Genomic DNA, 22,621 nt, shown 5'->3' with positions numbered 1-22,621 from the left:
TCTAGTGATAGGAACTCTATAGTTAGCTTAGGTTTGTATTGTACATCTTGTGTAAGCTATGGAAGGAGGAAAGTTATTCCATGCTCTTTTTGTATACATTTTGTTGTATTCTAAACTTTTTGAATGTGAAATTATAGGAAATGATATTGATTCTCATTCTTTATTTCTTGACGTAGTTTAGTGTGGATCATTGATTAATGTATCATTGTTTTCTCCTTTAAAAGAATCAATGACCTATATTAAACCACGTCAAGAAATAAAAGATAAGAGTCAAAAAATGGAAGTGATAGTATATTTTTTCGTGAAATTATATATTAATTGGACAAAATAAAACTTTGTTGATAAACTCTAATTTATGAGTATAATTGAATGTGACATTAACAAAACAGGAAAAAGAACAGAGAGAAAAAGAGAAAAAGAATATAAAGAAGACACAAACTAAGGAAACAATAATGTTCCCATGCATTACAAAAAAGGTAGAATCCAAGAGTATACAAACCCAAAAAGAACAGGAAAAGACATAATAGAAACAAATGAAACTAAAGTAACAAAGTATATAACCTAAAAACTGTCACATGAGGTTGTGTCTGATTTTCTAGATGATAGAAAACAACTCAAAACTATGAAGAGCGATTTATTTTACAGTATAAGTAGGGAAATTTACCAAATATGCAGTGTGCTTAATTTCATTAGATGGAATATTCTGGTGGTGATCTAGTGGGAGAAGAAAGCAAAGGTTTGGGTGGGATTTGTATGGAATCCATGCTGCCTTCCAACATATCAATCACGCTGCTCATTGTAGGTCTATCATTAGGAAACGTTTGAGTGCACCATAAACCCACCATCGCCAACCTCTTTGCAATCTCATTTTCTTCTGTTGACATCTCCATATCTGGTCTCAAATCATCATCCAACTCAAGCTTAGTGTAAGCCCAGTGTGGGAAATATATCTCACTTGTATTACTTGCTTCACCATTGATGTTCTTCCTTCCTCCTACCATCTCCAGCAGCATCATTCCATAACTATAAACATCAGACTTATATGAAACTCTTCCAAAACTTTTACTCCACATTTCTGGAGCTACATACCCCATTGTTCCTCTAGCATCTGATAAGGAAACAATACTTTCATTCCTAGGACACAGTTTTGCCAACCCAAAATCAGCTATCTTTGCACAAAAGTTCTCATCCAGAAGAATGTTATGTGGTTTTATGTCAAAGTGAAAAATTCGAGTGTTGCATCTCTTATGCAAGTATTCTAACCCTCGAGCTATGTCCCTTGCAATTTTATATATGACATCCCAACTCAAGGCTGAAAGTGTTTCATCTCTTGTTTTGTAAATGAATTTGTCAAGGGAACCATTGGACATAAATTCATATATGAGAACTCTCTTGCGACCTCTCAAACAGAATCCAAGAAGAGAGACGACGTTAACATGAGAAGTTCTACTAATGCTAGCAACCTCATTCATAAATTCTTCACCATTTGTTTTGGAAACACTCAACATCTTTACCGCCACAAGTCTACCATTGGATAACTTTCCTTTGTACACCGCACCGAAACCACCTTGTCCCAACTTCTCTTTGAAGTTATTGGTCATTTTCTTGACATCTGATAGTTTATATCTTTCCAGAGCTAAAGGGCCATGACTTTTAAGGAATGTTTCAATATTTTGATTACTTTTTGAAGTCAAGCCAAATTTTGCTTGCCAGGTTGGTGACTTGTATCTTACACAAAAAATTGAAATTAATATCAACATTGCTGCAATTGCTGAACATGTAACACCTGTTAGCAAATACATTATATAGAGATTAATGAACATTTACTTAAATAAAAAATATAGTTATAGTTAGTGAATTTAAATATAAACAAACTTCAATAATTCCAACTCTATGAAAATTTATTAAAGATCGATAACTAATATGTAGTGGAAACTATTAAGCGATAATTTAAATTGATCAGAGAGAATGCACATAAATTTTTTTTTCCATGATTACGACTATACAATTGTGAAGAGATAAGAGAGAAACACGAGAAAATAGTGTATGTCATAATATTCAAGGAACTAGTGAATGGGAAAGTATAAAAGGAAATTTATATTTATTACCTAAAATAATGAGTCTCCTCTTTTGGTTCCCATTTCCTGCAAAAGTAGATGAGAAAAGAGGAATTCATAAGACTCCTAATATTGGTGAAAATTTTGTTAAAATATTGTTTAGATCAAAATAAAACATTCGATCTACTTTTACAGTCACTTTCCTTTGGAATAAGTTACAATATCTTTCTACCTCACTTTATAATGCAATCTTAAAATTTATGACAGAGGAAAGAAGCATTTGGCTCCAATCTAAACGAATTTTCTACCTTAGTGTTTAATTTTTTCATTGTTACAATACGTTTTAAATCTTATATTATACGTTGGATTTCAACACTAAAATTTACTATCATTTGCTTAGTCTAGATTATAAACTTATGTTCAAATTTTTTAAAAAATGAATTTTAAGTCTAACTCAACCTTATAAAACTAACTTGTAACATGAGATTTACATTCATTTATATACTATAAATTTATTTTATCTCTAGTTGATATGAGATTTTAACTAAATTGATCTCAACTAAAGCCAACTTGTTCTCATTATAAAAAGACGAACCATACAAAAAATTGTTTGTTCAGACCTAGAGTCAGATGTCGGGCATGCAACCAACTTGTTGAGCATGAAGAACAGATTGAGGAGCACTTCTTTATTTTTTCTTTTTATTCTGCCAATCACAACAAAGAAGCTTGGCTCATAGAGAATGGGTGTACCAATCATATGACTCATGATGCAAGTTTATTCAAGGAACTTGATTGGTCCTACTTTTCTAAATTCACATTTGACAATGGAGAAAGTGTTGATATCAAAGACAAAGGAGTGGTTACGGTTAAAAGTCCTTTAGGTAATAAATACATTTAAGATGCTTTATTTGTGATCGACTAAGTTCCTTATGGACAAGAGAGAATTATTGGAGCATGTTAAGTTCTTTAGTTTTAACATGTGATTCACTAAATTAATTTTAAAAATATGATTTATGAAGTTATGCATGAATAATGTGGTATTTTTTAGACTTGACTTGGTATGTTGTTGCAAAATATGTGATTATTTGATATTTGAAATTTGAGATGAAATTATTGATATGTGAATATGAAAATATGATTAAGGATGTATATGATTGTGAAAGTATTGTTGTGAAACTGAAGTGATAATGGGTTTGTGAAAATATATATATATATATATATATATATATATATATATATATATATATATATATATATATTGTTGGGCTGATGAAAATAACATGTCTTGAAAAATCTCATATCACCTAGGATAACCAATGGGGTGGGTGTTAGTGACTATATAATGGGCTCTAAGTCCATGATATTCCTTGCCCCGAGTCAAAGACACTTTAAGCTTGTATTTGACTCTTCTTATTTCTTATACTCTTGTAATAAGAGCGTTGTGAAGTTTTGGTTAAATTATTGCTTTGAAGAGTGTGGGTACTCGGGGTCAAAGGGCATGAGAGAGTTGTTTATGTGTTTCCTTGTGTTTATTTTTATTTCTCTATTAATAGGGTAATTCTTAGGGATAAAAACGGTAATGTTCTTAATTGATGAGGTGTTTTTCCCAATAGTGGCATCAAGAATTATGGTTCAGTAGGATTTTTTTTCATAGTATGCTTTATGGTTGCAGCGTAGTTTGATCTTCCACATCCTAAAAGATTAATTTCTTATGGTTGAAAAATCATCCTTGGTTGTTGAAGTAGCAATGAAAAATTTGATGGAAGGATCATTGTTAGTGTTGTGTTGAGGCGGTAAATCTACAGCTAGGTTCGTGGAGCTACAAGGATTGTGAGTCGTGCTGGATTTGCAGTGGAGTTCGCAGTGGCGAGATGCTCCTGGATCTACGGAGGACACCGTAGTTGTTGTTCGCATGGCCCGATGAGTGATGTACGATGGAGATCTGACTTGTATGAGTCACAGTTTGATGCATGTGCATGGAGGAAGTGCTCTGCGGTTTACAAATCTACTTCGACCGAGAGTTAATGCTGGTGTTACGTCATCAGGCGTTATGTCGACGGGTGTTGCGTATCCGACGAGGGAGTCAAATGGCACGGTGACTGCAAAGTGTAGATGTTCAATCTGTAGTTTTTCGCAAGGTTCAGTGGTTTTGCATCATGGGTTACAGCATTGTTCCGATGAAGGGTGTATGATGTTTATGTGCGTGCCTTGGCTAACATTTATGCAATGTGTGTGGTGATTATACACGGGCATGGGTTAGCATTAATGCAAGGTACATGGAAATTCTTGGGATGACTTAATTCAAAGTGGAGATTCTTGGAATGGTTTGATTCCAAGTGAAAATTTTTGGGTTGGTTTGATTTCAAGTGAAAATTCTTGGGATAGTTTGATTCCAAGTGAAAATTATCGTGATGACTTGATTCCAAGCGACTCCTTATGGTGAAGTATGATTGTTGGTATAGGCAATGAAGATATGTTTATTTTAATCAGGGTGCAGAATGTTAGGTTGATGAAAATAACATATCTTGAAAAGCCCCATATCACATAGGATAACTAATGGGGTGGGTGTTAATTACTATATAATGGGCTATAAGTCCATGATGTTCCTTGTCCCGAGTCAAAGACACTTCAAGCTTATATTTGACTCTTCTTATTCTTATTTCTAGTACTTTTGTAATAAGAGCGTTGTGAGATTTGAGTTAAATTATTACTTTGGAGAGTATGAGTACTCGGGGTCGAAGGGCATGAGAGAGTTATTTATGTGTTTCCTTGTGTTTATTTTTATTTCTCTATTAATAGGATGATTCTTGGGGATAAAAACAGTAATCTTCTCAATTGATTATGCATTTTTCCATATATATATATATATATATATATATATATATATATATATATATATATATATATATATATATATATATATATATATATATATATGCACACACACGAGCATTATATGTGATTGACGTAATTTCACGGTCTCGTATGGGGAGATTTTATGGTGGTGTTATTTTAGTGTGTGCATTGGACTATGGATTCAAGTAAAATGACATCTTGAAACTCTAGCGATCATTCAGACTCAAATAGAGTAGAATGATTTATGTGATAAGAGTAGCAGGAGGTCCTAGTCTAAGACATATAATTGCCTTAGATGATCATGGATTAATCTTTTGTGAGATGAGCACCAATTTTGAAAGTAAAACAAGAATAAGTGGAGAAATAGTTTCGCAATATTAATTGTTTAAAAATATCAAGAAGAAAGCATCATGGTTGATTGGACCCTGGGCAGGTGATGTTGAATTAATTGGGGTTTTTCTTGTTGCACTCTCATTCTCATAACCACATCTCATTCTACAGAGTAAAAAGATTAAAATACTTTTACTCCATCTCACTGTTGTTACCTTGTTTCAGAAGACAGTCAAAGCTGGAGAATTGAAGTGAGTAAAGGAATTATATAGGCATGACTTGGAAAAATGTGCAGTCAGCCACTCTTGTTTTTCTCACACTCATCGTTCAGGTCAACGACTAAGAATCTACTCTTCCCTCCCTACCATTCACTTTTTCTTTCTTTATTAATATAAGTTTATTTTATTAACTATTTTATCTCTAAAATATATATGTCAAAATGAATATAACATGTGTTAAAGTATAGTTAATTTGTTCCAAAATATTAAAGCTGCCTCTTCATTTACCTAATAAAGTTACGCATACATGCAAGTTTAACAACATAATTTTACAATATTAATATGACAGAAGAATTAAAAAATAATATTTATGTAGAAAAAATACTCTTTCTTATAATGTTTAATTAAAAAACCTGTTTCAAATTCTTTCCATAAGTGTCCGAGAATAATGATAAACAAAAATCAAATTGAAATTGGTGTTATTGCACTCTGTTTTTGTTTTTGGGTTCAGAATAATTGATGATGTACCAACAATGGCGAAGCCGAAGCTTTATGGGAGTTGGGGGGAAAGAAACCATGGCGGAAGGATATAAGTCATTGTAAAAGAAATTTGATGATTTGTCAAGAAAAAAAAAAGGGGAGTTTTTTTATAAAAAAAAAAAAAAAAAAAAAAGAGAAAGGAAGTTATGATTGGTAAGTGGGTGGTGGAGATGGAAGATGAGAGGATGGGGTTGGTCCAGTTGCATATGTTCCCAGACTGCACTCAATTTGTTGTGCTAATTTGGTCCTAATGGTTGGATAAAACAGAGGGAAAGCGGAAAAAAGAGGATAGAAGACTTACCTCCTTTGGGAGAACAGTTTTGATTTGGGCAATAGTACTTGCATGAAACTACATGTTCACCATAATTATCTCTCCAGCAAGTTCCCTCACTTTCTCTGCAGCAACCATCAGGAATAATACTATAGTTCACCTCAAACGCATCATTCAGAGCTTGTTCAAGAACTCCAGCTCCGTCATTACTATCATCATAACCATCCAGAGGAGTGGCAGCAGGCACCACCCAACGTCCCGTGCAATTCTGAAGCGGTGGGTATCTGTGGAGCATCTCCTCTTCCTCAAAGTAATACAGAACATCCCCGCACGTAAATTTGCGTTTTGAAGGGAACTTTGGGATTATAGGACAATTACGGAATATGATGATTTTATGCACGGACGCGTTATACTGGAGCAGAGTGTTGTTGAAGGTCTGGTAATCGAAGTTCAAAAAGTGAGGAGAACAGACATCGGTTACAGGGGGTGTTAGCATGACTTTCATGGTGTGAGCGGTGTTGTTGATATCCTTCACTGTGAAATTTTGAGATTTAATAGGAACATTATCATAAAAAACATGGCAGCTGAGCAGGGATGATGTGTCGGCGCCGTTACATTGAGAGGCTGGAATCTGTTTCCAGGGAGGATCGAAGATGGCGGACACGCTTATGTTGCAGCGGTATGACTGCTCAGCACAAGGCGATGGTTGAGAATGGGAGTGTGGCAAAGCGATGGAGAAGAAGCAAGAGACGGTGAGTGCGAAGGCAAGAAGGTGACTATGCTTATCGTCCATTCTCACACACACTTCTTCTCACTTCCCTCCCAACCCTCTCTCATAAATCAAACCTATTGACACGCACACACACACACACTCCTCCCACGTAACTACCTCCTTCTTTCCTCTTACTTTCTTTACTCCCCACCTCTTCCTAATTCAAAGAATTAGGGAAGAAACTCTCTTGGTTACTTCTGCTTTTTTTTTTTTTTTTCCCTTTTAAAGTCAATGGTTATTTCAATAATTTATCACATTAAAAATAAGAATTTAATGATTTATTCTCAATATATGAGTTTTTTCTTCTCACACTTCTAACTCTAACCTGTGAACTTTTTTCATATATAATTCATGTTATTCATTTCTATTAAACGTGAGATGTTAAATACTTGAAATCCTAACAGGATTAATATCATGTGAAATTTTGCAACCAAAATTGAATGGGATGATTATAAAGTACTTTTGATTGCCGTGATTCATAATTCACGTCTTTGATTCCATAGTTGTATGAGGTTACACATAGAGTATAGAAAGCGTCACTGTGGCAAAGTTAAAAAGATGAAAATTATTATGAATGTAGGCAAGAGGGTATAGATGTAGGTATAGAACTACATTAATGTTGAACATCGAGAGAAGAGGTTATGCATAAAAAGTTTGTGTTATTTAGGAATGACAAATAAATTTGTTGTCATTGGTATTGTTGTTCGAATGTCTCTTATTTTGACAAAGAATCACCATGTTGATCGGATAAATATATGGATGTAAGTAATAGATCTTCCAAAGTGTACGCATCATCATTAGAAGTGTAGTTAAAGAAATCAGGATCCAACTTCACATGTACATAATCATTAGTACAAGGGTCAGCCAATAAATCCAACCTTGCAATCTTCAAAACCTTAGATGTTTGATTCATGTCAATGACTTGGAATGTCTGTGACATGATGTCAATTGTCACGTTGTCTTGTTGGCAATCAAGCTTGAACTTTGGATGCCCACAGTACCCTGGCTGGTCCTTACCCCAAAATGGGTAGCTAATATTGTTGATTTTGCCACAGCTAAAAGGCTCACATGCTGTGTACCCTTCAGCATCACTAGATGCATAAATTGGGAATAAGAGTGAGAAGAAGAAAAGGGTGTTGATGATGATGGTAGAAGGAGGTGAAACCAGGGGAAGAGGCATGATAGAACTTGTGAGAGGCCTAGTTTGTTAGTGATGAGAAAGATGGAGCACAAAACAACAACAATCTCTTCATAAGCCAAACTAATTGAAGTTCCTAACCACGTTGATGGCTATTAAAATAAATGATGGTGTTGAGGATATGGAACCAAACTTTGAAAAGTCTGAAATTTTGATATAAAAGATATAAAATAAGTAAAGTCACTGTACATGCAGAATTTAAAATTTAAAATTCCACCTGATTAGTCTAGATTATAAAAGTCAGTATTAAAGGTTTATTTGAGATATTAAGATAAAATTATACTGGTAATAATTAGATGTAAGACTCCTGAAGACAAACAAACCTAGTGAACGGATTGAATAATCACTAAGACTAAACACTATATTTTAATCTTTTTCCTGTTTTATTAGAAAGAACCCATAATGTACTACTCTTAAGATATAAGGAAATGAAGCTGCTTCTACTTTTAGCCTTTTACAAAGATAGGCTAAGGGGATTTTACAAAATAGCACTGTTCGTATTTACTTTCATAATATTCCTGTGGCAGCTAAAGAAAAAAAATGCAGACAAAGAGCATTCTTTTTTAAATCTATTTCTGTTTTTATTTTTAAAATTCTTTAAGATTCATTTTTAAAATTTGTTTTGAAAAATAATATCTCTTTTTCACTTGTTAAAATAAAACAGGGCGACATTAAGATAATTAGTTTTATATCTTTAAGTTGTTCTAAATAATGTTTACAGAATTTTTTAATACTACTTTTACAGAATTATATATATATATATATATATATATATATTACTTTTCTATTTTATAATTAATTATTCATGAAAAGAATAAAACTGTAAAAATTATAAAATTATATATATTTTTCAATATAATAAAAATGTGAATGTGAGAATGCGTGTGTATTTTGGCTAGTATAACTAAAAAGTCTGGTAGGCAAGAAAAAACTTTAAAGAAATAAAGATCAAGAAATACATAAAAAGACAAAATTATTTCCTTCATTCTCATTTGCTTCAGAGCGTGTTTACAAAAGTGTTTTGTATTACAAATGTTTAGAAAAGTGATTTCAAAACAAATCTCGATCTGTTTCATTTGATAACTGTTTCTCGAAATCAAAATTCTTTGAAATTGTCTTCTTTTTAAACATTTTGAGATTCATATATTCTTTTCCAGCCATACTTAACATTTTGATCTATCTTGAGCTTTTCTTTCTTTTTTCAACACTTTGTAATCTCAAGCAATTTTAACATTTGTCCATTCTCATAATTTTTACTCACTATTATACCTCGAGAGAGGCTTCTTAAACGGAAAATATTATGAATTTAAGAACCATTCTTTCAAATAAACTCTCTTGCACATTTCTTTTTATTCCCACCACCATTGACTGACATCAATTCTCTTTTTAGGGAGTTCATCTAACAACAAAATATTACGTTTTTACGTTCTAGATTTCAAATGACTTAGAAAAACCAGAATTTATTCCCAACCTCCTTTAAAAAAAAATCTAAAAGGGCGTTACATTAAGAATTTACCATTTTATTTAGTCACCGTTTTCTGCGCAATTCTCTCGTCTTCTCCATAGATTTTCTTCAAGATCCTTTCCATGGCTTCCTCTTTCACTCCATCCAAATCTAAACATATTTCCACCGACTTTTAATAATCTTTTATTCAATGCTTCAATTTTCATTTCTTCTATTTGTGTTCTCTATTATAGATTTAATTGATATTTCTTAAGGTTAATACTTCATATTTAACTTATCAACGTAATTATCACATTTGAAATGAAATCGTAAAACCTCTACGAATTCAATCTTTCTTTGACGAATATTGTTTTTCATACCGCAAAGCAGTTCAACCAAATGTTTCCATGAGAATTTCTAGTAACATATGGTTCATACTACAAGAAAAAAGGTATGTTCATCAAAGTGTTATTTAGCATCTTCATCACCAATCGTGTCAATTCATCATTTTATTGCTGTTATAAAAAAACAGCCTCGCACAAATAACGGAAGTTAGAATAATAGAGAAAAGATTAGCTAATAGCAATAAAATTGGGCAAAAGAACGAAGGTGAATGCTTGGGACTGTTCAATGAAAAATAATTCTAAAAAGTCAATAAAAATGGACGTATCAAAGAAAATTCCAGATACAGTTTGTCATCACACTAATGCGTAAAAACGGCCTGGGTGGAGACGAGTTACCATGTCTGTAAGTTTGTAAGCATAGAACCAACAATTTCTAAGCCAAGTACAATCACTCAGAAAGCAGCAGACAAACCCAGGCACCATGTCACTTGGAAGTCTCCTCATCTTGTGTCGCCCAAGGATGTGTTCTCTTTAACCTATGAAATTGTTACAAAGGGCAGAAAATAAATAGAAGAAAATTCACGATCCGATTAGATCGGGTGTTTCTGCCTCGATGGACAACAATGCAGTGTGTACTTTCCCTGTCCAACTGTCAAGTCTATCCCGTAAGGATTTGATCTGTTGAATACCCAGAACTCTTGGTTGCACCCAGGAAACGTGCACTGTGCCCTCAACTTGATCAATTATACCCTCAATTAGATGAACCTGCAAATAAAGAAATTCACTTTCAAGCTTTAGGTTTTAAAACGTTATTTGCCGAAGCTCTATATGATAATAATGAAGTTCTCAAATGCAGACATTACAGTAAAGAAACTTCCGATTGCTTTGCTTGGAACAGTTCATGGACAACCAAAAATTCTTTGAAACAAATTACATAATGCTGTAAATACATTCAGAATGATGTCTTAGGGTACTCGTAATAAACATTCAGTTATGGAGCAATATAAGTATTTCTAAACCACAGCCACAATATTAAACAAGACCTTCTGCTTAATCACTGAAAAGGTGTAGATATACAAGTAAAAACAACAAATTTATTTGAATGTGGAAAAAGATCCCACGTCTAAAGCAGCTTCAGGGGGTAATAAAAGGACAAGATGAAAGCAAGACTAAAGGTGGCTTTGGCTTTAACGGAACACCAATTCCAGACAGCCAAAAAAGTATTTCAACTTTCAACCTGGGACAAACCCTTTGGACTTTAATATGTGGCAAATAATCTCTCAAACTTCTAACATCAGATAAATAACGTATTCCGTGCAAACTTCCCAAGATTTATAAACCGTAGTAAAAGATGAAAATGCTCAACAAAATTTTAACCAAATATATTTCGTCACTTTAAGTCAATTAAACTCTCCAAACCAACCAATTGTCCCATTTTAACCTACTTCTTAGCAATGGGTGTGGTTAATTTTCAGGTGACAAAAATAGAGTTAATTGCAAATGATAACTACAATGAGTTGTCCAATAGACAATAAAAGTCAACAGAATATTTACTTCGCAACCTACAACCAACAATATGGCAAGAAGTTACGTATTCCTTAAATGAAATCAAGCATCAAAAGCTCTTCTGAACATGTTTGAACAGGGAGGTCATACCACTCACTTTAACAAAACTACCTCAAGATAAGAGGTAATTTCAGCATAGAAAAAATACATCACTAGGGGTTGCTTATGTATCACACCGTAATAACTAAAACTCAAAATAATCAACTATACATTTTATAAGTAATAATGAACACAACACAATTCTTCAACTGCGTAGGGACATGTCAACAACCACAACTATAGATTATAGTTTATATCTCCACTCCCATACAGAATATAAACTTAAAACACGATGATTAGTTGTCATTATAGGTCAAGTCATAATAGAAAATAATATACACCAATAAAAAGGATAAGAAGAGAACACCATAAGCTATTTCACATCTGCAAAAATGCATGACTTGAAAGTGTACTACTTTAAATGGTTGCAAAGAAAACCAAACATTTTCTACAATGTTTTCCTAAGAACTTCCTATACAACTTACAGATAAGCTCTTCATTAGGAGATGTTCCACATTCTCTATGGAAAGTTTTGTACGCTCAGCAATTACACTCAAGGGAATAGTTCGATCTTCTGAAGGCCGACTGCAAGCAATGGCAATCAATTTGAATTGGGAATGAAAACAAAAAGGGTTATTAAATACACCTCAACAGGTAACAACAATGTAATGTAATTAACTATACACCTGAATATAATCTCCATCAGACAGAGAATGTTGATCTTTTCCAACAACTTCTGTTCATTTTGAACCAGCGCTGGTTGGGCTCTTAAAGCAGCATTATGCACCCGACACAATTCTTGATATTGTACTAAATCACCGGAATTGAATGCCTGCAGAATATAGTAAAGCCATTCCACTTTTGTCCCTAGAAGACTCTTGATCTGTTTAACATATTACAGGCTGTGTGAACCAACATAGTAAAAAGATAGATGAAACAGAATTTTCAGAAAAAGGTGCTCCAAAATTTTTTACGTAATTACTCACTATAGGATGGGCAAGTAGCTCTCCGAAGTTGTAGATGTTGTCCCCAAGAAGCGCAGAGAGGGACAAATCGAATGCTAAATCCTATAAAATAAAAAAGAGAACATTAATTCATATAAAATCTGCAAACAAATAGAAACAAACCCATAAATGAGATAGAACACAATGAACTCTGCCTTAACCTCTCCTTATACCTTATAGAGAACACAGTTCACCTATATGTATTCATAAACCTCAGATGAAGATTCAATTTTATAACAAAAAAAAAATGCATCGATTTATCTTCAAACTCCTCCACATTATTCTTTCTAAAGATGACACAATGACATTTGCAAAATAAAAGTAAAATAAGCTAAAATTTTAATAGATAATAGATAAATATTACATAAATAAAGAACGGTTAGACACATCAACTAGCTTCAATTACCACAGGGCAACATAAAACTGGACTTCAGCTGCCATGAGCTTTGTGCTCCCGTGTCATATATACATATATAGCCACATACACACATATACATAAGTAACTATAGGAGCAAAATGTGATTCAAGAGAATATCACTCCATAATACCCACAGTTGGATGTGCAGAAAACTACACTCATTGTCATTCTCACCCCCTGTAAATTAATAAACAGTCCTACTAGCCATATGCTTTTGGAAAGCATCACCGATTATCAAGCTCCTTACCATTGTCATCTTCCTTCTTCCCCTCCCCTACGGATTTTGTTTGAGTGAAAATACTATTTCCATAATTCAGAAAGAATTGTCATAGATGCAACAGTCACAACCAGTGTTGCCTAATTCAAAAAGTTTGGGCAGCCATCGCCATCCACTATTAGTAGATAAGGAGTTTGATGAATAAACAAAAGGATGCAATTTGCAAATGGAGAGGGTCAAGATGGAACATCATCAGAAAGAGTTTCTATAAAAAGAAAAGGAGGAGCTTCAGAAACTACAAAGCGGTTCTACTCGAACAATTGGAGAAAATAGTAGTGAGCAGGAAGAATTAGAAGATTGCCAAATATTAACTTGGAAATGTTAGGAGTGGAAGCTGAAGGAGATGCCTCTTTTTATGACAAGGAGAACAATTAAATTGATTAGAAGAGGGGATGAGAATTTATTTTGCAATGAGTCAATTGTGTCTTTAGTATTGCCCTATTGTTATGTGATGACAATCATGAGATTGAGACTTAGATAACTGTTGTGAGTTTTAGTTTTATGTTTTTTTAATATATTTGTCACTTTTACAGTTTTTTTTTTAATCTGTACATGCGTGTGTGTGTGTGTGTAAACACATTGTCAGCCATGGCTTCTGCCATAAGCCGCTCTATTTATATGGTGGATTTTTTTGGCTTTCTATCTCCCCTTGCAATACAAATCATAAATTGATTCAAAAGTAACCAGTGTAAGTAAATAGCCATAATTTTAGACAACATAAAAGGAAATTTGCAACAATTGTGATGACACACCAGCTTGAATGATTCTGATAGAGACTCCACTGATGTGTATGCCAAATAGAGAAGGGCACTTTTGTAGAACTCTGCAAATTCCTGGCGGGTCTTGTGATATTGAGATGATACCCAGTAATAGTTAGCATATACAGATGGATCAATATCTGTCATGCTGTCAAGTGTCGTCTTCCCATCTTCCAGGAGTCTCTTGCTTTCCTTCTGGTCACCTTGCTCAAGCTTGAATATTGCTATTTGCATCTTAATGTAAAGAATAGGTTCTTCTATGCGCTGCTCTCTAGTGGCTTGCAGTTTCTCAATGACTGCTTCAAGATAACCAATCGCTGCTTCTTTTTCAGAATACTGCCGAGAAACTATAACAGCAAAATGTGCAAGCTTCAGAAGGTTGATTTTAGTCTCGAAGTCTGTGATGAAATTGTGATATAATTGAATCAAAGCATCACCAGCCTGAAAATTTTTGCAATAACTAATTATAATAAAAAAAAACATGAATAATGATAAGAATACACACCAGAAAGTGAATTTTATTCAATAAAGGTAGAGAAAAATTATATTAGAAGCAAAAAGGAAATAGCAATATCCACAAACTGTACAACATAATAAATAATAAAACGAAATCAAACATAATAGTTAATAGTTGAATAGAAGAATGAGTGACATGACTAACATAATGGAATCAAACATAATATCATATGCAATAGTTAAGTAGAGGCATTACTGGACAATAAAGTGGTCAGGGAAGTTCTACTTTGGGATATCCAACAACCAATGTTGTTAAATAGTGGCCATGGAAGCGCTATGCGGAAATCACTCAGGCACCAGGAAATGGCAATGGGGTGGATGGTTTTTATGGTGAGTTGTGGCAGCCACAAAACGCAAGGCAGACATGGCATCTGAAATGGCATGGCAAAATGCCTGTCAAGAATAAAGAGATGAATGAGTTGGGTCATGACACCCAGCCCAAAAACAATCTGAAACTCTAAAACAATAAAAGAATGGCCTGGTCCGTGCAACCCAACCCAAACCATTCCTAAAAGAGATTGAAAACCTTGTAAATGTATAGAATACAGGTGGACTGCATGACCCACCCAAAAACTATTTTTTAAAAGATAAGGCCCACAACCTAACCCAAGCCACCGCCCAAACAATTAGTGAAACAGCCCACTAGTTCGAAAACCTTAAACCAAAAGAAAAGAAAGGCGTCTGGACTATGTTGCAAAATTGCACGAAGCTTGACAACCATCCAAGCCACTCACATGCATCTCCAGCAACCACTGCACCTGAGATGGATCAGCACCACAATACCCTTGCACCCAGCAACTAATTACATCCATTTATGGCAACCACGACCACACCAGAGATGGACCACCACAGCACCAGAGTTGTACAATACGGAACCACCCCAGCAACTCTCACAGCCATCTCCAACTACCAACCAGAGACTGACTGCCATCTCTGGTGACTACCCTACAACCTCTGTTTAATTTCTACATTTTTTTTATTTCTTATCTTTACCAATATGAATATACTATATTTTTCTTCAACCATATCCATGCTTCCACCATACCCCGCGAAGACATCTACCATGTTTGTAAGGCAGATTGTTCACTATCCCCCCACCAATATCAACATCAATCAGTTAGCAACCTCCGTACTATGAATAAAAGGCAAGAATCCCCGCTCAAAGTTGGACAGATTAATGACCCAAAGATTTGTCACAAAACCCCCCACGCAATTAGACGGAAATCTTACAAAAAGGGAAGAGATGCTAAGAGTTCATAAGTTTCATTTCAGGACCTCAAGACAGAATGAAGCAATTGGCCAATACACATAATGTTGACAGACAGTTTCAAGTAGGAGATTAAATTTATTAGAAACTTCATTCCTGTAGGCAAGGCTCAGCAGCAACTAGAATTGATGAAAAATTGGCTCCTAAGTACTATGGTCCTTTTCCTGTGATTGATAACGTCAGGGCAGTGCTTACAAGTTACAATTACCAAGCACTTTCCAAATGCACAGTGTATACCATGCTTATCAGTCAAAGAAATACATTGGTGATGCTACAAATTCCTCAGTTTTGTCTAGCCATATTACTGATATTTCGTATGCAAAGGAACCAGAAGCCATACTTGACGGAACCTTTGTCAAAAAGAGAGGACAGGCAGTGACAAAAGTACTGGTGCAGAGGAAAAATCAGTGTCCTGAAGACGCAACTTGGAAATATTACTCTGATCTTCCAAGAAAATTTCCACATTTTTGTAATCCTTGAGAAGGATTTTCTTAAGGGGGGTACATTGTTAGAGTCTGTATTTTTAGTAGTTAGTTGAGTAGTTATAGCCAAATTAGTTAGTTGATGACAGCTAACTACTAGTTAAGTAACTCTATATATAGTTAGTGTGAACATAAGTGAAAGCTCTCTTGCTTTTGATAGAAAACTGTAATTCTTCTTCTCTGTTTTTCTCTATATCAAGAAAGTCTCGAGGTTCTTTCTATTATAGAACTTCCTTCAATTTGAGATTCTTTGAGCTCTTTAGTTCATAGTATCTTGGCATCTATTAGTAACCGTATCACACATGTTCCAAACGTTATATAATAATATACCAGGTCGCTAAAAATCTTCACTCATCACTCCCCTCCAAATCCAAACAATTCAAACTGTAAAACCCAACTCCAAATCAGGAGCCCAAATATGTACTTTCAAGCAAAAGCCTAAATACAATCTATTAACAACCCCATCCGCATTTCCCACCCAAAGTCTTCGGATCCCAAACGAAAACCAAACGCTATCATAGTGAAAAAAAGTCCCCATCTTTCCCACCGTTCCAAAACATAAACAAACTCCCCAAAACAAAACCCTAACAGAAGCACAATCACTCTCTCGAGACCACATCCCCCCTAACTCCCAAATCGAACTCACACCAACAATGACACAAAAAATAAACAAATTAAAACCCTAAACCAACAATTTCCGAAACAAAACAAACCTAAAACAGTCCATCTTGAGTGCAAAGAAGAGGAGTGGAACCTGAAAAACAGCGAGGGCGACAAACTGCTCGAGTTTGAGGGTGAGCTGATGCCAAAGCTTCTTCTGATACAGATCCGCGAGCGAATTGTACCAATCGGCGAGCTCAGGTTGCGAATTGCGCAACGATTCCAAGTATTGCAGAGCAGCCATGGCGATTCACGCGAGAAAGAACCCCAAAATACGAAATAGAAAACCCCTGTAGTTTGTCTCTTATTTCTTCTGGATTTATATTCTTCTTCTGTATTTTTAAATTTAACATTTACTTTTCCTTTTCTTATTTTCTTATATTCTTTTCAAAGAAATAAATCCATTTCTTTTAATAATTTAACCAATAAGTTGTTGTTGCAATTTACACATAATCAATTGTGACATTTTGACAACATATTTTACTTTTATACATTCATATATCAATTATTTGAATTTATAAAATAGATTAATATCAACCGTTATTTCTATTTAAAATTAACTAAATTGTATAAAAATTGGAACAATAAACTCTTTTATTCGTTCAATCATCAATTGAAATAAATAAATAAGTAAACTGATGTACATTATAATCAAAGTGAAGCAACGAGGAAGGAAGCTCTCTTGATACTAGAAAACTACACAAATACTCTGAAAGTATGCAAGCTATGATCAACAACTGTGTAATAGTCACTTAAACATCGAAGAGTTGTGTTGTGTAAATCAATTTGGGTTACAAATAAAGAAACATACACTGATAATTCAAAACAGTTTTATATTTCTTACATTTGTATTATAATTGTTGTTTTAACTTTGAAAAAAAATTATTTTGTTATTCATTATCAATGAACCAAATACTAACAATTTTCTTAAAAACTAAAGCAAATTGAAATACTAAATAAAACCTGGCAAAAAATTTAATTTTTATGATCCAATTCATTTTTTCTATGATCCAATCCATTTAATATCCATTTTATTAAAAATCCAATCCATTTAATATCCATTCTAATAAAAATCCAATCCATTTAAAATCAATTTTATTGGATCTGGATATCAATCTAATCTACATTTTATATATTTTATGGATTGGATATCCATTCTCGAAATCTAGATTTTCAAAATGGATAATCTAAAATATTCAATCCAAATTTTCACTTTATATTTTTTATTAGGTTAGGCTAAAGGTTGAGACGGATTAGCCCAAATTTAGTCGTATCTGATTGAGTTGGCATGACCCTGTACAAAATTTGGCCAAATTAGGCCAAATTCTGTCAAGTCGGTTCCGATCAAGATTTGACCCAGTTGGTCCTTGACAAAATTTGGAAGTATTCGGCCAAATCTGTCAAATTCTTTGGTGTCAGCCCTATGGACACAAATTTGGATCCACATCCATTATTTGGATCCAAAATGGATGTGGACTAGATTTTCGATAGGACTGATACCATAGAATTTGGTAGATTTTTTGTCGAGGCCAACGAGGCCAAATTTCAGCATGGAATGAACTTGGATGACTTTCGAATGAATTTCGGTCGGGAACGACATGACCAAATTTGGGCTAAGGTCGACTTGACAAAATTTCAATCGAGATCGACTTGATTGGATTCGACTGAATTTCGGTCATGGCCAATTTTGTCTAATACGACCAAATTTTGGCTAGAGCCGACTTGGCCAAATATGGCCACATTTGGGTCAGGTCCTGATCAGTCAAATTTTGGTTAGGGTTGACTCCACTAAATTCATCGGCCGGGACCGACTTGACTAAATATGGCCAATTTTCGATCACAGCCGACTAAGTTGAATATAGTCAATTTTTGTTCGGAACTTAGTCGACCGAATACGACTAAATTTGGGCAAGTGCCAACTTGACCAAATTTTGGTCATGACCAACTCGACTAAATTTGGCCAAACTTAGGTTAGGACCGACTCGCCTAAATATGACTAAATTTCGGTCGCGATCGACTCTGCCGAATACGACCAAATTCAGGCCAAGACCAACTCGGTCAAATTTTGGTTGAGGCCAACACGACCGAATTTTGACCGGAGCCAACTCGACTGAATTCGGCCAAATTTTGATCGTGGTCGACCCAGTTGAATACGACCAAATTTCGATCGTGACTGACTCATTTGAATAAGGCCAAATTTCATCATAGGCCGTCTCAGCCAAATACGACCAAATTTGGGTCAGAGCCGACTCGATCAAATCTCAATCGGGGCCAACTCGATTGAATTAGACCAAATTTTGACTGGAGCCAACTAGGCTGAATAGAACCAAATTTTGGTCGCGATTGTCTCGTCCGAATACGGTCAAATTTTGTCTAGGTCGACTCAGCCAAATGCAGTCAAATTTGGGTAAGGGTGAACTCAACTGAATACTTCCAAATTTTGTCCAGGACCAGCTGGGCCAAATTTTGATCGAGACCGACTTTACAGAATTCGGCCAAATTTTGTATAGGGTCACGCCAACTCAATCAAATAAGACTAAATTTGGACTAGTCGGTCTCAACTTTTAACCTAACCTAACTAAAAATATAAATTGAAAATTTGGATTGGATATCTTGGATTATCCATTTTGAAAATCTAGATTTAGAGAATGGATATCCAATTCATAAAATATAGGCTTAAATAGTCATTTGGTCCTAGTTTTGGTCGACTTTTTTCACTTTGGTCCTACTTTTTAAATTGTTTTCAATTTGGTCCTATTTTTCGTTATATTTTTTCAATCAACTCCGTTCCGTTAACTCCGTCTAAATCATTAACGGATGTGAACAGTAACTGCCACGTGTCATTTTGTGATTTTTTTTTAATTTTTTTAATTTTTTTTTAATTTTTTTAATTTTTTTTAATTTTTTTTAATTTTTTTTTAATTTTTTTTTTAATTTTTTTAAATTATTTTATTTAAAAAAAATGTACACGTGTCAAGCTCATATTATGCCACGTGTCATTTTTTTTATTTTGATTTTTTAATTTTTTTTTTAATTAAAAAAAATATACGTGTCAAGCTAATATCATACCACATGTCAGAATTAGATTTTTATATTCAATTTGGTCCTATTATTCGTTATCTGTTTTCAATTTGGTCCTATTTTTTTTAAAAAAATTTAACATTTTTGTTCCTCTCCAAATTGAGACAAAATTTATTTGTATATATTAAAATGCATATTTTTGTTAAATATTTTAATTTAGAATTAAATTTAGTTTAAAATTAAAACGAAAAAAAGTAATAACACCATTAATTTAAAATTTTAAGAGGTTAAAAATATTTAATTTTAAACCAACTCTAATTTTAAATTAAAAATATTTAATAAAAATATGTATTTTAATAAGAATATTCATATAACATTTATATACAAATTGTATTTTGTCTTTGGAGAGGAACAAAAATACTAAATTAAAAAAAAAAACTAGGACCAAAATGAAAACAGATAACGAATAATATGACCAAATTGAATATAAAAATATAATTCTGACACGTGGTATGATATTAGCTTGACATGTGGATTTTTTTAATTAAAAAATAAAAAAATAAAAAAAAATGACACGTGGCATAATATGAGCTTGACACGTGTACATTTTTTTTAAATAAAAAATTTAAAAAAAATTTAAAAAATTTTAAAAAAATTTAAAAAAAAATTTAAAAAATTAAAAAAATTAAAAAAAATCACAAAATGACACGTGGCAGTTACTGTTCACATCCATTAATGATTTAGACGAAGTTAACGGAAAGGAGTTGATTGAAAAAATATAACGAAAAATAGGACCAAATTGAAAACAATTTAAAAAGTAGGACCAAAGTGAAAAAAGTCGACCAAAACTAGGACCAAATGACTATCTAAGCCTAAAATATATATCAGATTGATATCCATATCCAATAAAATGGATTTTAAATGGATTGAATTTTTAATAAAATAGATATTAAATGGATAAAATAGATTGGATTATAAAAAATGGATTTTTTGCCCACCTTTGATTAGAATTTTGTGACACATCTCTTTGCATATTGAATGTCAAAACAGAAAATCAATAAAAAAATATTGTCCGCCAACATCTAAACACTTTTCTAAAATCATCCATGTAATGATAACAAACATCTACAAAAGCTTCAAATTATTGTTGTTGCATAAGGTTAGCTTTCCTATTTCCGGTAAAATAATGTCTTTTCTCTTCTTTCGATCAATAAGAATCTTGAAGAAGGATAAACAACAAAAAAAAAACCTTAGCTATATTGCAACCAGTAAACCAAAGCACCATTATTTTATGAAAGAATCAAGTATTTCAGTGCAATAATGTAAGACGTGCGACGTGGGATGTGGGACGTGCTACGTGGGATGTGGGACGTGCTACGTGGAAGGTGAGACGTAGGCATGATACGTGGGATGTGGGACATGAGACATGAGACGTGAGACGAGTGACATAGGAGGTAGGACGTGAGACGTAGGACGTTAGATGTAAGACGTGGGACGACGTGGGACGTGAGAAATGAAATGTGAAACATGAGACGTGAGACGTGGGACGTGTAACGTGTGACGTGAGACGTGGAACGTTGAACTTGGGACGTGGGACGTGGAACGTTGGACATGGTACGTGAGACGTGAGATGTGAGACGTGAGATGTGAGACGTGAGACGTGGGATGTGGACATGGGACGTGGGATGTGGAACATGAGACGTGAAACGTGGGACGTGGAACATGAGACGTGACACGTGACACGTGGGACGTAAGACGACGTGGGAGGTGGGACGTGAGACGTGAGACAACATGAGACGTGAGATGTGAGACGTGAGACGTGAGAAATAAGATGTGAGACGTGAGACATGGGATGTGGGACGAGGGACGTGGGACGTGGGACGTGGGACGTGGGACGTGGGACGTGGGACGTGGGACGTGGAACGTGGGACGTGAGACGTGGGACGTGGGACGTAGGACGTAGGACGTGGGACGTGTGACGTGAGACGTGGGACGTGGGCCGTGGACATTGGACGTGTGACGTGGACATTGGACGTGTGACGTGAGAAGTAAGACGTGGGACATGGGACGTGGGACGAGGGACGAGGGACGTGGGACTTGCTACGTGAAACGTGAGACGTGAGACATGGGACGTGGGACGCGGGACGTGAGACGTGGGACGTGAAACGTGAGAGACGTGAGACGTGAAACGTGAGAGACGTGAGACGTGAAACGTGAGAGACGTGAGAGACGTGAGACGTGAGAGACGTGTGACGTGTGATGTCCGTAAACACTAAACCTTGACATTTATATTCATAAACTTTAAAGCTTACAATTTAATTGAAAATTTTAGAAGTTTAATAAAAGGATTGTTAATGTATGCATAAATTTGTACTAACAAATTTAAATTACACTCTTGTAAAAAAATGTATTAATAATAAGATATTAAATATATATAAAATTGAAAGAATAAAAATATGAGAGTAAAAGTAATAATTAATATTTATTTAACACATAAAAATAAAAATTATGAGGATAACAACAATAATTTATATTTATTGAACTCTTAAATGAGCGGAAGGAAGCAGAGGATGATCTGAAAAG

At 34.3% G+C, this 22,621-nt stretch overlaps 3 protein-coding genes across 3 annotated transcripts; all 3 read right to left on the bottom strand.

The window, feature by feature from the left end:
* Window positions 1-491: 491 nt before the first annotated feature.
* On the bottom strand, window positions 492-7,189 carry LOC146886624 (LEAF RUST 10 DISEASE-RESISTANCE LOCUS RECEPTOR-LIKE PROTEIN KINASE-like 2.4). Its single transcript, XM_085672768.1, has 3 exons — window positions 6,303-7,189; window positions 2,109-2,144; window positions 492-1,786 (listed from the first exon to the last, which is right to left on the bottom strand). Exons 1-3 carry the CDS (start codon window positions 7,063-7,065, stop codon window positions 690-692), a joined length of 1,896 nt encoding a protein of 631 aa, XP_085528894.1. The 5' UTR covers window positions 7,066-7,189; the 3' UTR covers window positions 492-689.
* Window positions 7,190-7,759: 570 nt separating this feature from the next.
* Window positions 7,760-8,224, bottom strand: LOC146886623 (LEAF RUST 10 DISEASE-RESISTANCE LOCUS RECEPTOR-LIKE PROTEIN KINASE-like 2.4). The gene has a single exon (XM_085672593.1). It carries the CDS (start codon window positions 8,222-8,224, stop codon window positions 7,760-7,762), a length of 465 nt encoding a protein of 154 aa, XP_085528719.1.
* A 2,086-nt stretch (window positions 8,225-10,310) lies between these two features.
* LOC114182243 (26S proteasome non-ATPase regulatory subunit 13 homolog A-like) lies at window positions 10,311-17,366 on the bottom strand. The gene is made up of 6 exons (XM_028069063.2): window positions 17,112-17,366; window positions 14,087-14,533; window positions 12,622-12,702; window positions 12,322-12,518; window positions 12,121-12,220; window positions 10,311-10,795 (listed from the first exon to the last, which is right to left on the bottom strand). Exons 1-6 carry the CDS (start codon window positions 17,259-17,261, stop codon window positions 10,610-10,612), a joined length of 1,161 nt encoding a protein of 386 aa, XP_027924864.1. The 5' UTR covers window positions 17,262-17,366; the 3' UTR covers window positions 10,311-10,609.
* Window positions 17,367-22,621: the final 5,255 nt, after the last annotated feature.

Source organism: Vigna unguiculata, chromosome 4, assembly GCF_037176805.1.
Source record: "Vigna unguiculata cultivar grain cowpea cultivar isolate G323 ecotype 2 chromosome 4, ASM3717680v1, whole genome shotgun sequence".
Classification (NCBI taxonomy): Eukaryota; Viridiplantae; Streptophyta; class Magnoliopsida; order Fabales; family Fabaceae; genus Vigna; species Vigna unguiculata.
Note: the sequence above shows the minus strand (reverse complement) of the source record. Positions and strands in the feature narration are given on the sequence as shown.

Excerpts from the sequence above, each read along its gene's own strand:
- LOC114182243 (XM_028069063.2), bottom strand. The coding sequence starts at position 17,261 with ATGGCTGCTCTGCAATACTTGGAATCGTTGCGCAATTCGCAACCTGAG. Across the intron at positions 12,221-12,321 it reads CTGATGGAGATTATATTCAG|TCGGCCTTCAGAAGATCGAA; the intron begins GTGTATAGTTAA and ends CATTGCTTGCAG. Across the intron at positions 10,796-12,120 it reads TCCTAATGAAGAGCTTATCT|GTTCATCTAATTGAGGGTAT; the intron begins GTAAGTTGTATA and ends CTTTATTTGCAG.
- LOC146886623 (XM_085672593.1), bottom strand. The coding sequence starts at position 8,224 with ATGCCTCTTCCCCTGGTTTCACCTCCTTCTACCATCATCATCAACACC.
- LOC146886624 (XM_085672768.1), bottom strand. The coding sequence starts at position 7,065 with ATGGACGATAAGCATAGTCACCTTCTTGCCTTCGCACTCACCGTCTCT. Across the intron at positions 2,145-6,302 it reads AAACTGTTCTCCCAAAGGAG|GAAATGGGAACCAAAAGAGG; the intron begins GTAAGTCTTCTA and ends CTACTTTTGCAG. Across the intron at positions 1,787-2,108 it reads GAGGAGACTCATTATTTTAG|GTGTTACATGTTCAGCAATT; the intron begins GTAATAAATATA and ends ATTTGCTAACAG.